General features: G+C 45.0%; 1 protein-coding gene across 1 annotated transcript in view; it reads right to left on the reverse strand.

Moving 5' to 3' along the window:
- Positions 1–1,679: 1,679 nt before the first annotated feature.
- syndig1 (synapse differentiation inducing 1) overlaps positions 1,680–15,788 on the reverse strand; it is a 17,046-nt gene continuing 2,937 nt past the window's right edge. The window contains exons 2-3 of the mRNA XM_030070158.1: positions 13,837–13,974; positions 1,680–1,838 (exon numbers count right to left, since the gene is read on the reverse strand). Coding sequence (XP_029926018.1) covers positions 1,680–1,838; positions 13,837–13,974 — 297 coding nt within the window. The remainder of the gene's footprint in view (positions 1,839–13,836; positions 13,975–15,788) is intronic.

Below are 15,788 nucleotides of genomic sequence, written 5' to 3' on the forward strand. Positions count from 1 at the left end.
TTTACAGACGGTTAGTGATCGGCTCAGTTTAGCAGCTAAAGCGGTTTGGTTCAGGTTAGCTTGAGCTTGAGGTTTGCATCAGCTTCAGATTGACTTTGACAGCTGACACTTCAGGATTTGGTTAAATGACATCAAACTTCCCTCCCAGCAGAAAAACTCTGAACCCGTGCTTTCAGGCCTGCACAGAGCCCACCCAGCTGGCACCACATGCAGGTTAAAACAAACCACAGGAAGCATTTGCACTGTTTTTTTTTTTTTTTTTTTTTTTTTGCGTCAGGTCCGAGTGTGACGCAAAAGTTTCAGAAGCATGTCGTCATGTTAGAAACCCGGACAGAAACACACACACACAGAGCATCAGAGAGCAGAAAAACAGCGAGCAGCGAGGCAGTTTCTCTATCAAACCAAAAACATCAACCGTTTGTCACGATCAGGTCGCTCGTCTCTCCTGTTAAAGCGAGTAATCCAGTAATCCAGTAATCTGGTACTTCTGAACACAGGTAAAGGGATGTGCCACCCATTTTAACAGTTCACACGTTTTTGCCGTGTCCCAGGACGGTGAACATGCTGCACTCTTTCCTCAAACTAGAACCTGGAGGTTAAACCGGCCCTGTTCCCCTGACAGTGACAGGCGTTTTTGTGTGAGATTTAAACTGGAGCTGTCATCAGTTGTCCAATAAGAATACTTCACTAAGATCACTGATGTAAGACTCTTTGTTTCCTCCGTTAATATTTAATAAGGATAATAATTTTTAATAATAATTATCACTTTGTAGAAGTACCGTGATCTGGGTGACTGAAAACCTTCATCAGCATCAAGTTCATGGGTTTTATCACAGATTTTTTTCTGTCTGACTGTCTGTCTGTCTGTCTGTCTGTCTGACTGTCTGTCTACCTGTCTATCTGTCTGACTGTCTGTCTGTCTGTCTATCTGTCTGACTGTCTGACTGTCTGTCTGTCTGTCTATCTGTCTGTCTATCTGTCTGACTGTCTGTCTGTAGGAGAGAGTGCTGCAAGTTCACCAACACTGAATGAACTTGTTCCAGAACTCAGAAACAGCACAGTGGGATTCTTGAAAATGGGCGGCATGTCCCTTTAACTCTTGATTCCATGATCCTTCGACTCCAAGTTCCATCCAAACTGCAGGTGAAGCTGCTGGGGTCCCAAAAACAACCAACCAAACAAACAACCCCCCCAAAAAAGAGAAGAAAAGAAAACTTGTGGAGCTTCTTCCTCGGCTCCTAAGTTCTCAGCGTCTTCATGTCTCGTCCACATGAATCCAGACAGAGATCCCGGGACGTCAGTGGGACGTCAGCGGGACGTCAGCGGGACGTCAGCGGGACGTCAGCGGGACGTTATCGTGGTGTCGTCCCTGTTCCTGTAACCGGACCATCTGAGGTTCTGATCCCCAGTAAACGGCCCTCAGATCCAGTTCAAACCCTGCGACAGGGCAGGTTGATCCGGTTGGAAATGTGAAGCGTCTCTGCGTTCAGGAAGAGCGAAGCGTCACACTCGCTGCAATAAAAAAAAAAAAAAAAAAATGTGGTCCACTCCCACCTGTCCCACCAGACCAGAGCAGGAAACCCCGGCTGGCCAATCCCAACTGGCGACATCGCCCGCATCCAGCATCAGCTAGCGCACTCCCTGGGGCTGATGGGTAATTTCCGGCGCCGACAACAAGGCTATAAGTGGTGGTTCTTGGAGAGGTAAGCGATGAGGGCCACGGCCACGCCCACATAGATGCCCGTCCCGATGGTGATGGACAGAACCGCCAGGAAGAGAGCCCGCCGCGAACTGGAGCTCGCCACGTGGAAGTCTCCTTTAGACACCGCCTTGTTGGTCTGCAGGAGGAGGAGGAGGAGGAAGAGGAGGAGGAGGAAGAGGAGGAGGAGGAGGAGGAAGAGGAAGAGGAGGAGGAGGAAGAGGAAGAGGAAGAGGAGGAGGAGGAGGAGGAGGAGGAAGAGGAAGAGGAGGAGGAGGAGGAGGAGGAGGAAGAGGAAGAGGAGGAAGAGTTGAAGACAAAAAGAGAGATGACAGTGATGCATTAAGAAGGGAAAAGCTCTTTACCCATAATGCACTTCTCTGCCCTGGTATTTAACATCTCTTCCTGTTGGACCAGCTGATCTTCTAACAGACGTGTGTGTGTGTGTGTGTTTGTGTGTGTGTGTGTGTGTGTGTGCGCACGTGTGTGTGTGTGCAGTAAATACAGTTTGTGTGCGACTCTGTTATTTTCTTGTAATTCTGATGTTTCTCATAAAATGAATCGTCCCCCATTTGAATATCAGTTTGTAATGCACACACACACACACACACACACACACATACACAAACACACACACACACACACACACACACACACACACACACATACAGAGTGATAAATCTGGGGACAGATGGGAGCTGGCACAGGAGGGGGACAGACTGTAAAGTCAAAGTCAAGTTTCCATTGATTTATTTCTTGTGGAGTGACAGTGAAGCGTCAGATCTGACAGCTGCAGAGTTCAGGGTCGAATTTAAAAAGAAAAAAAGTTTGCTGCGTTCATGGCCGCTGATCTGTGACAGGAAACGAGACACCAAGACGACAGGAAGTGAGGAGAGGCGGTGGATCTAATCCCTCTTTGTGCTTCCTGTCGTCAGGGAAATCCACACGTCACAGCAGCTAATCTGCTTTAGAAGAAACTCTAAAGACGTGTTCAGTCTGTGTTCAGATCCCGGTGATCACCACCATCCCTCTCAGCCGCCGCCGCCACCACCGCCGCCACTGCCGCCACTGCCGCCACTGCCGCCGCACCGATTTTCCTCCTGCGCCTCGCTGGACACAAACACTTTGTCCTGCAGCTTGACGAAGTTAGCAGAGAGAGTCGGCATCAGTCAGAGGAAAGGCCAGCTGCTCTCTCATCGATTTGTAAAAATGGCAGTGGCATCAGGAAGGTCGAGAGGGGGCGGAGCCCAGCGAGCACCGCCAGGACCCGAAGGCGCCGCGCTGAGAGCGGAGCTGCAGGTGCAGACAAACCAGTGTTGTGCATGAACGAGTTCAAAAGAACACGTTCATTTTTCTAAGAACGTTGAACTGAACGTATTTGTAAATAAAGAACTTGAACGTGAGCTCGTTCAGATTATGTGAGAATCAGCGCCGCTGTTTAGGTCCAATTATTACAGAATTTCCCTTCTCCTGACGACAGATATTTGCACTCCTGCTGCAACATCATGTTGTCACTGCCCACATTTTACCAGCGGGCGGCGCTACACATAAAGTACTCGACTTGCTTCACACTGCATTACCCACGAAGCATATTGCGCACACCAGCATAACAAACCAGCAATCCCATGGCAACGCCGGCCCGGTGCAGTCAAGTCAAATGGCAAGTGAAGATGAAGAGAGCGGAGACGCTGCAGGCGCAGCCGCCTCCGCTTATGATTATTTACAGGAATTTTATGTATTGTCTCTCATAGATTCCGACAGTAAAAATCTAACCTTTCTGTGCAAATCATGTCCACCTGCACTGAAAAAACAAGTCCGCACATCAGCCTCGTCACCTTCAAATTTGAAAAGGCATTTGGAGTTGAAGCATCCGTCCAGTGTGAGAAAATATCTGCAAGTCCTTGACAATCACAAAAAGTCATCAGGAGCGGGCAAGAACACCCCCTGCCAGCCCCAAACGACCCACGTCACACTGCCTGCAGCCTTCAGGGGGATGATTTCCCAGCAACAGGCAGACAAATTAATAATGGACTACATTGTTGGAGATTTACAGCCTCTGAGTAAGGCTGAAAAACCTCCTTCATCCAGCTAGTGACTGGTTTGCAACCAAGCAGACGTGTGGCTTCAAGAAGGCAGGTGCAGGGACTGTTAAATAAAGAATTCAGTGAGGTTATCACCAACCTAAAAGCTGAACTTGCTGTGATGGACTATGTATGCACAACAGCAGACTGCTGGTCAGCTGTCAACAAGGGATTTATGGGCATTACCATTCATTGGCTTGACAAAAATGATGTGTCACACAGGAGATCAGCAGCTCTTGCATGCCGCCATGTCAGAGGAGCACACACACACAACGTGCTGGCAAAAGTGTTGGCAGATGTGTATAAGGAATTTAAAATTCAAAACAAGGTTGTGTGCACAGTGACTGACAATGCTTCAAATTTTGTGAAAGCATTTAACTGTTTTATTTTTTTTTTATTTTATTTTATTTGTTTTTATTTGATATGGACATCACAAATACATTGAGACTGTCCCAGTGGACAGACCAGATGCTTCTGCTTGGGTGATTGTAGCATACGTGCTAATTTTCAACACCAGTCCATAGGCGGCTTTTCTGAAAATACAGAGCATATGATCAACAATGATAAAACATACAAAATTCATGTTCGCAGCAGTGATAGTAACAATAATAAACTAAGTCCATATTTTAGGTTAGGTTAGGTTATTTTCCACTGCTGTTTAAATTGTTAATACTTCTGTTTAAATTGTTCATATTTCTATTTTTTTTATAATCCTTGTTTATAGTGTTTATATTGCTTACTGCTATTTATCATGTGTATACTGTATATTTCTTCTAAATTTGCACATTGACCTACCTCTATGCACATTTTATACACCCATGCACACGTTTTTTTCTGTTTTTTTTTGTTGCACATTGCTTTTTGCACACTGGCTTGTACTTAGATCTTATTCTGTTGTACTCAGATCTTATTCTGTTGTACTTACATCTTATTCTTTATTTATTTATTTATTTATTATCTTTTTTATTTTATTTAATCTGTAATCTATGGATACTGCTGAAAAACTGTGAATTTCCTGCGGAATGAATAAAGTATCTATCTATCTATCTATCTATCTATCTATCTATCTATCTATTTATACATGTGAACATTGTTGTTTTGCTTTTAACCATGCTTATAGTCCTCTGTTAAAAGCATTTGTATCAGTCTCCAGTTTCAGGTGAGTGGGTAGAGTGTTCCATAGGTTAACGCCTTTTACTGAGAAGGCAGTAAAAGGCGCCTGGGAACAATGCAGTCACCATTATAGGAGGCCCGTGTGATTATTTGGCTTGAGCTCTGACGTCTTTTTATCAGTGCAGAAAACAGGGGTGATACATAATTATGAAGACATTTAAAAACCAGTCTGATATTAATGTAAATTATGAAGTTTTCAAATGCAAGAAGGTTGTGTTTTCTCAGGATGCCACAGTGGTGCCATCTCATTGGTTTTTGGTCCATAATTTTTATTGCTTGCTTATATATTGTTACTACGGGTTTCAGAATGACTTGAGAGGCTTGTGTCCATGATGTGATACATCATGGTATCGGAGAGATTGGAGAGAGTGTTGATATTAATGCAGCAGCAGCTGATGAAGCAACTGAAGATAATGAATCAGAGTCTGCCCCTGCTTGTGAAGATGAAGATGATGATGATGATGGGATTGAGCCTGCACCTCTCTCATGCCCACAGAAGGTGCATGGCTCACACCTTTAATCTGGTTGCCAAAGACACAGAAAAGGTAACTGATCAACTACAAAACACGAGCGAGGCCTGTGTTTTCAAAAGCATCTGCACTGTGGAACCGAGTAAAACGAAGTTCGAAAGGCTCAGATTTTGTTGAGGAAAAGTTTAGGATTAACTTTGTCACTCCAGATGACACACGTTGGAACTCTATGTTCTTCTCCATGCAGCGACTGTCTCACACAGCCACCTTAACTCCCCAGGCCAGCAGTCTGTCTATGGATCCTATTCCTGCATATGACAGCCTCCTCCTGCACACCGTCTGTGATGAGTTTGGACTTTATACACAAGTTTGTGAGTGTAATGAGCCCCTTACCATCTTAAACATCCTTCAGGGGGAGAAAAACACATTCCTTGGGTACTTGGCACCCACTATTGTGCAGTTGAAAAGTGATTTGAATGGACTGTTGGAAGAGAGTTTAAAGCCTACTGCTACACAAGGTCTGACTGTGTGCCGTCCCCTCATCCAGAACATGATGCAGTCACTCTCAACAAGACTGGAGGGCATGCTTGATAAGAAAGAACACATACTAGCAGCTATACTGCTCTCAGCGTTCAAGCTGGACTGGGTGGAGGCCGAGATTAAGCGCTTGCAATACCGAGTGATGCTGAAGCAGGAGTTTCAGTCTGTCAACACGGCTGATGACTCTGATCAAGGCCAGCGCTCTGATGAACTTGAGAGGAAAAGCAGTGCTTTGTCCTTTTTCAAGTTCAACCGCATCCCATCAAGTGTCAAAAAATCTGAGGTGGACATCTACCTGGATGCACAGGCCACTGATGAGTTCACTGAGCACATGCTCCTACCCACACTGAAAAAGCTGTTCAACACAGCAATCCCCTCAAGCGCTCCAGTAGAGAAGCTATTCAGTACTGTGGCCAGATATTTAGGCCCAGGAGGAACAGACTGGGTGATGCAAACTTTGAGAAGCAATTGCTTTTAAATGCCAGCAAAAAACAGGAGTCTGGACTTAAGTGAAAACAGTAGGCCTAGTCTGTGGACTGCAGAGTGCACTGCTTATCCAGCACTGTGATTTTTGTGGGGGCTTAAAATTTCATTAACAGTTGTTACAACATTAATGGTGTAGCAAAATAAGAAGCTTTTTCCTCATGTTTGTTTTTTGTTTATTGTGTTTACAGTGACATAGTCCCATTACAGAGCATCACCTAGATCTACAGGGATGATGCATTTGATAAGGAGTTTTTTTTTTTTTTTTTTTTTAAGCATCCTGGAGACCATAAAGACATTTTCTGTTGTTCAAATGCAGTATGACACTAGAATTTGTTAAGCTGTCTAAACAATATTTCAGCACTATGGAGCATTTATTTTCTTGCTGGTGAACATAGCTAAATAAGAACATGAAAGTTTTTTTGTTGTTGTTGTTGTTGTTGTTGTTTGTTTGTTTGTTTACTCAGAGTTTGGGAAAGTGTTCACATTCCCATTACAGAGGAACATCTAGTTCTACATGGGTGATGCAGTTGATAAAGAGTAAAAAAGCATCCTGGGCATCCTAAAGATTTATTTAATGTTGTTCAAATGCAGTATGATATCATTGCCAATTTGTCAAGCTGTCTAAGCAATATTTCAGCATGTTGGAGCATATTTTTTTCTTTCTTTAATATTTAATGAAAGAGGTAATCTGAAAAGTTAATAGTACCTCAAGCTGTTTGACAAAAATGCCCCTCTGTTACACTAAAAGAATTTGTCATGATTTTATGATTTATTTCTTAATTGAAGTCCTTTTCTTGAGGAACAGTATTGGGGAAACAGATGAATAAAACAAAACAAAACAAAACATTTGTCCATTGTCCACACATTTGTTCCATATGTAATAACTTAATCCATTTTATCTTTCTTTTCTTTCTCTTTTTCCACATGTATTTGTTTTGTGCCGTGTGCTCCATGATGCACATGTGTTTTTCACATTTTTTGTGTCTAAGTTTGTCGGGCATATTCTGCACAGGATGTTGGTTTAAAAAGGAAACTACCCACCCACCCCCCATTTTTTTTTTTTCAAAAACGTGGGAAGAATAGGTGATTGCACTTTTTATTTGATTTACTTTTTAAAAGTAGGAAAGGCTCACTGAGATTAAAAATCTCTTTTATATGAGCATCCTGCCAGACTCAATCAGGCTGCAGACACAAGAACAGATACCAAATTACGACAAAAACAGAAAATAAATTACAGAATCATAAAATATCCAAAGCATTCATCAGCCATCATCACAGGACGTTGACATCACAGATCACAGAGAGGAATTACCAGCTAGTCAAAACATCTGCAGCCAGATGTGCCTGCCTCCTCATCATTACAGATTACTGTAAAAAAAAAAACTGGATCATTGAACAATCAGCACGAAATTGTTACAGGAAAATTACCCCCCAAAAGAAAACAGTAGCAAAAATTTACCCAAATTTTAAGAAATCATAATTGATTGACAGGAGGCGGAGCCTGACAGAACCACAGAAAACACTGAGTACTGCCTGAAAGATTTACTTTGGAGCAGAAAATGTGATTTGTTTCATTTATTTGTCTGTTTGTCTCTCAATCAGAGATCTCACAGAGCCAGTGTGTGTGTGTGTGTGTGTGTGTGTGTGTGTGTGTGAGCCTCTTAACGAGCATAATTACCCGTAAATATGATTAACGAGCTTGTTGCTCTGTGCAGGCAGGAAACAGCCCTCTGTGATGCCCGCTCCACTTCCTGCCAGCAGAATTAATTACAGGCCGAAAGCATCAGGCCGCCGCTTCACACCGGCAACACGGACCCGGGTCACGGCGGCCTGACCACGAGGGCGGGACACACACACACTTCCTGTTCAACACACAGCAGCTGAGTCCAGGTTTATTCCATACAAGGATGCATCTCACTGTATAGAGCCAGAGCGTTATGTAAAGAGCTTAGCTCTGTGTGTGTGTGTGTGTGTGTGTGTGTGTGTGTGTGGGCTGCACTTGAAAAACACCACAATCAGATTATGCACACTGGCTTAGCAAAAACAGATTGTTGCAGTTCACCACCAAAACAGTTTACTGTCAGGACGTTTTCCTGTCAGGAGACGTTAAAGCTCCGTCGCACTGATCTTCTGCATGCTCAGAGTCAATATCTGCAAACTGTTCCTCTGCTCTCCTCCCAGAGCGAGCAGTGGGGTTTCAGAGCTGCCACATCACTCCTCCTCCCTTTCCTCCAGCCGCTGGTTTCCATTCATTCCACTACGATATGAACATGAACTTTCAGAGCCTTCACACTTTCTTCACTCCAGTTTTCCATCAGCGGAATAAAGTCCTCCACATGAGTTTTCCTAAAAGCAGCAGCACTGTTGGCTTTTCAGGACTTTTTCACACTGAAACGCTCCCTCCTCCTGCTCCTCCTCCTCCTCCTCCTCCTCCTCCTCTGCCAGGGAAAATAGTCCCGGGGAAACGTTTTGCTTTCCACAGTCAATTATCAGCTGTGTGGTTTCTGAATGTTGAGGACCTTGTTCGCCGCACAAGCAGAACATTATAAGGCAGCTGCTTCAACCACAAACTCACATTTTGATTCTATGATGTAAAATCAGCAGTTCCCAGCAGGATTTGATAAATGGTTTGTTGACATGGAAAATGTGGACGAGTTGCAGTAAACAGACAAAAATTCAAAATCACTGGGATGGTCCTTCAAAGAAAATTTGGCCACAGTTGTGACAAATCTCTGTGCTCCACAGACGATCTGATCCAAACTAAATTCATGGAGAAAAAACATCCTGCAGCTGAATTCTCATTTGTTCAAATCAAACAACCAGTCACCTCCAGGAGGCGTGGCCACCTCAGAGCCAATCATGCCAAGAGAAGAGAGTGTGCACATCCATTATTGGCTATAAATATCTCACTAGCTATGACACGTCAATATACAAGAAAATGTCATCGGCGTACGTGATCACTCTGCACCGTTGTGGTGGTAAACAATGAAGCTCAGCAAGAGTGGAGCCTTGTAATATTGACACTAGCTCCATCACTGGGTTTTGCTCCAGTGTCGTGTTGGTCAGTGTTGTCATTTTGTGCTGCGTTCCTTTTGGTTGGTTAGTAGATGTAGGTTGTAGCAGCGACCAAAGATATCACCACGTTTCTTCCACGTTGGTCATCTTTTGTCTGGACAGCCCAAAATCACACAGCATGTGATTCACCTGCTGCCAAAAAAAAAAAAAAAATCTCACCTCAGGGATGAGAAAGCTGAATGAAGCTGATTGAAATGTAGAAACGAGTTTCCAGACCTCAGCCTCATGAAAGTCTGTTAAACCGAGGATGACACTCAGTCTGAAAATCTGCTGCCGTCAGTTTGGGAAGGTCTCCGTCTCTTCAGCCTCGTCACAGCAGATCTGTCTCTTGTTGTCTCACAGTTCGGATCAGGCCGTCGCACCGCGCTCGTTCAAATGAAACCTCACGGCAGTTTTCACACTTTGCCGTGTTTTCATTTTTGAGCCGTAATGGCGGCATCATGTAGGAATGCATGCGTTTTTGGGAAACACATTTACTTTGTTTTTGCACACTTAGGAATGCAGCGTGTGCTGTGGATGAACAACAAACTCCAACAACAACATATTTTATGTTTGTTACAGATATGTTATTTTAGCACAGCATATTAGAGTCACTGTAGGGAGCAAAAAATTATGGGGGGGTGTAATATTCTGAGATTAAACTCAAAAATTTAAGAAAAAAAATTACATATTCTCTGAGATCAAAGTGGTAAATTTATGACAAAAAACTCACAAATTTCTGAGAAAAAGAAAAGTGAAAACCAGCTAGCTGTTCTCCTCCTGTGGGATCCAGTCTGAAGGAAATCCTGCTGGTCTGAGTCCAGAACCCCAACCTCCTCCTCAGCATCTGGACTCTGAAGAGACGTTGCCCCCCCAACAGTTCACAGCAAACATGATGGCCTCCTGATGTCATGATGTCTCCGCTCCCTCCTCCTCCTCCTCCTCTTCCTCCTCCCCTGCAGTCTAATCAGCCCTTTATCGATTGGTGGACTCTCCTCAGCAGGAAGTTAACGGGAACCAATCAGAATGAGTCTGACCTCAGAGACACTCAGGGACACAGGCCGCTGTGAGCGAGCGCAGCAGGACAGCCGGTGAGCCTTCACATGTGTGAGATACCTGTCCAGGTGTGTTACAGTCAGGCATCAGCCCCGAGGCTTGTTACATAACACAACATGAGTGTGTGTGTGTGTGTGTGTGTGTGCGTGCCTCCTGCTGCGGCAGATCTTTGTTCTTGGATCTGTAGGATGCACTTTGGCGTGGGAAGCGTTGCCAGTGGCAACCAGCAGTATGTTGTTTGGAGGTGTAGGTGTGCGGTCGTCGTGGAAACGGCCAACAACAACACAGCAGGGTGAGTGATGCTGTGCAGCCTGATTACAACTGATAACTAACCTGATCACCACTGTTCACTGATGCACAACCTGCACACACACACACACACACACACACACACACACACACACACACACACACAGGCTGTGTCTGTCTGACAGGATCCAGCTCAGCTCAGTGCAGAGAACACAGCTTATATAATTCTATTTAAATCTACAGGAGAGCTGCAGTGTGTAGGAGCTCTGACACACACACACACACACACACACACACACACACACACACACTGCCCCAACAATACCAATACCGATGCCAATACTGATATTGATGCTGATACTGATACAGACACCAATACTGATACTTCAGCTTCACTGTCCCCTGATAGGGCAATTCTTTTAATTCTTTTGCATCAGCATCATTAAAAACAGCTGACTAATAACAGCAGGTAGGCACAGGTACAAACAAACCACACACACACACACTGAGCGCCGGCCGGTCTGAAGCTGAGATCTGTCAGCTGCAGTCTGCACGCCACGCCACGCCGCGCCACGCCACGCCCCACGCCACGCCACGCCGCACCGTGCCGCACCGTGCCACGCTACGCCGCGTGGCGAGGTCTGGATCTGCTGCAGTGATGCTGATGATGCACTGACGCCGTCTGCAGGTCATGTGACGCTGCAACAGACCTGCTGCTAGAATTTAACTTCCTGTTCACATCGCAGGGAAAAACCAGGAGCTTCATCTCAGCGAGCTTATTATAGTTTTTTCATTAGTTTTTATTATCATGTTGTGTTGACTTTTTGTCTTCAGTTTCAGTTTAGCTTGAATTCATTTTTTAGAGCAGGTTTGCTCATTTAGTTTAGTTTTTATTTTTTGAAAATGTCAGTTTTAGTGTGGGATATTTGTCAGGGGTGAGATTTGAAAAGATTAGAAAAAATATTGTGTGATAAAAACTCAACGAAACATCAAACCATTTAAAATAAACTGCCTTCACTGAGGACAAACAGCCAAATAAACGGACAGATGCCAAACCTACAGATTTCTCTGTAATTTTACTTTGTTTTGTTTCAGTTAAATTTTTTACTGTAAAGCCTCATTTTTATTTTCATTTTTATGTCAGGTAACACAAATGTTTTTCACATTAACCTTCATTAAAAATAATAACCTTAGTGCTGACACATTACTACCACTGCTACTAATACTACTAATACTACTAATACTACTAATACTTTTTATGAGCAGTATTACTGCAGGTACTGCAGATAACACACGTGTGAAGTGTGTGTCCATGTTGCTTTAAGACTCCAACACTTTCTGTTCGTCTGTGACTCTCAGCAGCGAGAGCAGGAAAAAATCTGTGATGGGAGCTGCTAAAAGCCACGCACACACACACACACACACACACACACACGCACACACACACACATACACACACACACACGCATACACACACACACACACACGCATACACACACATGCACGCACGCGCACTCTCTCTCTCTCTCTCTCTCTCTCTCTCCCTCTCTCTCTCTGTCCTATTTTCCACACTAAGTGTTGTTCAGCTGCAGAGGAAACTTCCTATAGATCCTCTGTTAAAGCAGTGGTGTTCAAACTGCGGTCCGGGGGCCTACAGGAAGACTTTATGTCGCCTCAGTTTGCCTGAACGCAGCCTCAGACGCCTCTCACACGCATTTACAGGCAGAGTGAGCAGGATTTTCCTAAAAACCAAACTAATCCTCTCCCTCATCAGAAGTGTGTGTGTTAGTGTGTGTGTGTGTGTGTGTGTGTGTGTGTGAGTGTGTGTGCGTGTGTGTGTGTGTCTGCAGAGTCCCTGCCCTCTGCCTGGATTTTCTTGTTTTGCTGAGCTCAGGTCTCTTCTGGGCGTCGGCCTTTGAGGCGGCGGGTGTGTAGCTCCCAGCCAATCACAGCGCAGCGCCGTGCCAGGTCGACAGCACCACAGCCAATAGGAAGCTGCGAAAGTCACGGACAGAGAGGAAAGGTCGCGAGGAGAAACGGCGAGCGGACGAAGCTCCTCCCACAGCGAGAGACGATCTGAGGCGGAGCTTTGACCTGCTGAGCGCCGAGGGAGAGGAGGAGGAGGAGGAGGAGCGACGCCACGCCGGCCCGGGAGGCGCCGGCGGGTCATTTTATTTCCTAGGATGGCGACAGAAAGCATTCCGTCACCATCCTAGGACTTTGAATGTTGTGTTCACAAACAGCAACAACTAGTCAGACTCAAAATATCACATCTTTTTTTTTTTTTTTTTGGTAAAATATCTTTTTTTGTGTTAGGACCCGAGGAACGCTGTCAGGGAGATTCTCTGAGAGAGAAACGTGTGCAAGGAGGGACAGAAACAGCAAACAGACCAAGATAATCCTGATGTGCCTACACACACACACACACACACACACACACACACACACACACGCACACGTGTGTGTGTTTGTGTGTGATATTATTTTTCCTTTTGGAACATTAAAGACAAACAGCTTGAGTGTCAGGAGGCTGTCAGCAGGACAGATTCATGAACCGCTCACTTGTTTCCCTAAATCAGGTCTTAAACCCGGTTACCACGGTTACCAAACAGGTAAGACCTGTTGTCAGGAGGTTTGTGTACAGTCTGTGTACAGTCTGTGTACAGTGTGTGTACAGTGTGTGTACAGTGTGTGTACAGTCTGTACAGTCTGTGTACAGTCTGTGTACAGTCTGTATACAGTCTGTGTACAGTCTGTGTACAGTTTGTGTACAGTCTGTGTACAGTCTGTGTACAGTGTGTGTACAGTCTGTACAGTCTGTGTACAGTGTGTGTACAGTCTGTGTACAGTGTGTGTACAGTCTGTACAGTCTGTGTACAGTGTGTGTACAGTCTGTGTACAGTCTGTGTACAGTCTGTGTACAGTGTGTGTACAGTGTGTGTACAGTCTGTGTACAGTGTGTGTACAGTGTGTGTACAGTGTGTGTACAGTGTGTGTACAGTGTGTGTACAGTCAGTCTGCGTCTCACCTCGTGCGACAGGTAGAAGGCGGCGATGCCGAGCGGCCAGAAGCAGCAGAGCATGGAGAAGACGCTGAGGCCCAGGTGATCTCTGGGAGGCATCAGCAGGAAGGCGTCCTCGCTCTCCGACTCGCTGGAGTAGTCGCTCTGCACAAACACAACATCATCATCATCATCATCATCATCATCATCATCATCATCATCATCATCATCATGTACCACCTGCAGACATTCACCGTGTCCAAATCACGTTTCCATGAGTGTTTTGTTGGATCATTTTCCATCGAAACACACGTCACACACTCGTCAGGTGTGATCTATGAGTTCTATGTCTATGTTTGAGGTGCTGAACTGTTTTCTGATGATAAATAAATACAATCAAATGTATTATTATTTTCTACGTCAATATAAAAATCAAAACCTCATTTTGTTTTTGAAAGTGCACCTTGGCTCAGAGTGACGGCGACGTAAAGCAGGAAAGCTATTCCAAATACAGCATCTAGATACAGTCTATTATTATAATTGCAATATAACAATGACAGTTACAGTTGACATTTGTCAGAAGCTTTTGTCCAGAGCGACGTCCACACACACACACCTGTCCCCGCCCTGCCTCAGCCTGTCTGCCCGTCAGCTTGGTGGAGGCGTGGAGGTTTGCAAAGTGTTTTTTTTTTTTAATTTTTTGTTTTTTGAGGCGGATCTGCAGCAGCTTGTCCATCACGCTCTGCACACACACACACACATACACACACACACACACACACACACACACACGCACACACACACACACACACACAGCTGATGTTCCTCAGTTGACACGAGACAACACAAGAGTTTTGTTGAACACGGAGACGAACGCTCCTCCTGCCACAGGTCGCTTTACGGTTCACGCCATGAGCTGCTGCTGCCACACAAAGCCTGAACCTGAACCTCAACCAGAACCAGAACCAGACCCAGAGCCTGAACCAGAACCAGACCCAGAGCCTGAACCAGAACCTGAACCAGAACCTGAACCAGAACCTGAACCTGATCCACATCCTGAACCTGAACCTGAACCAGAACATGAACTAGAACCTGAATCTGAACCTGAACCTGATGCACATCCTGAACCTGAACCTGAACCTTAACCTGAACATGAACCAGAACCAGAACCAGAACAAGAACCAGACCCAGAGCCTGAACCAGAACCTGAACCTGAACCTGAATCAGAACCTGAACCAGAACCAGACCCAGAGCCTGAACCAGAACCTGAACCAGAACCTGAACCAGAACCTGAACCTGATCCACATCCTGAACCTGAACCTGAACCTGAACCAGAACCAGAACCAGAACCAGACCCAGAACCAGACCCAGAACCTGAACCTGAACCAGAACCTGCACCTGAATGTGAATCTGAACCAGAAACAGAAACAGAACCTGAACATGAATCTGACCCTGTTCTTGATCCAGAACAGAACCAGAACCAGAGCCAGGCCAGCCATTCAGGCAGCAAAAGGATTACTAAGGATTACTAATAATCGATATCGGTATCATCCCTGAAAAATCAATATCGGTCACTCCCTGGTTCCTGCGTTCCAGCTTTACATCTTGCTGGATTATATTCTGGATTATGGTTTTATGGGTTCGGCCAGGAGCAGAACCAGAGACAGACGGCAGCAGAACACCTCACAGCTGGGAGGGGCGTGTGTGTGACATTTAGTGATGTGTTCAGGGGCAGTGTGTGTGTGTGTGTGTGTGTGTGTGTGTGTGTGTGTGAACTGCCAGCAACAGCACAAGGCTCTACTGATCTGATTAGACCCACAAGTTTTCGTTCATTAGACCCCCAGAGCCCCAGCAGGGGGCGCTCTAATAAAAAATAATAGAAAGTGATATACAGTAAAATAAAGTAGTTACAGTCAGATGTCTTGTGTTTAAATTCTCATGAACACAGAATTTAAACGGTTCCTCATTTTGCTGAGGAC

The sequence above is a fragment of the Myripristis murdjan genome, chromosome 15 (genome assembly GCF_902150065.1).
Source record: "Myripristis murdjan chromosome 15, fMyrMur1.1, whole genome shotgun sequence".
Taxonomy (NCBI): Eukaryota; Metazoa; Chordata; class Actinopteri; order Holocentriformes; family Holocentridae; genus Myripristis; species Myripristis murdjan.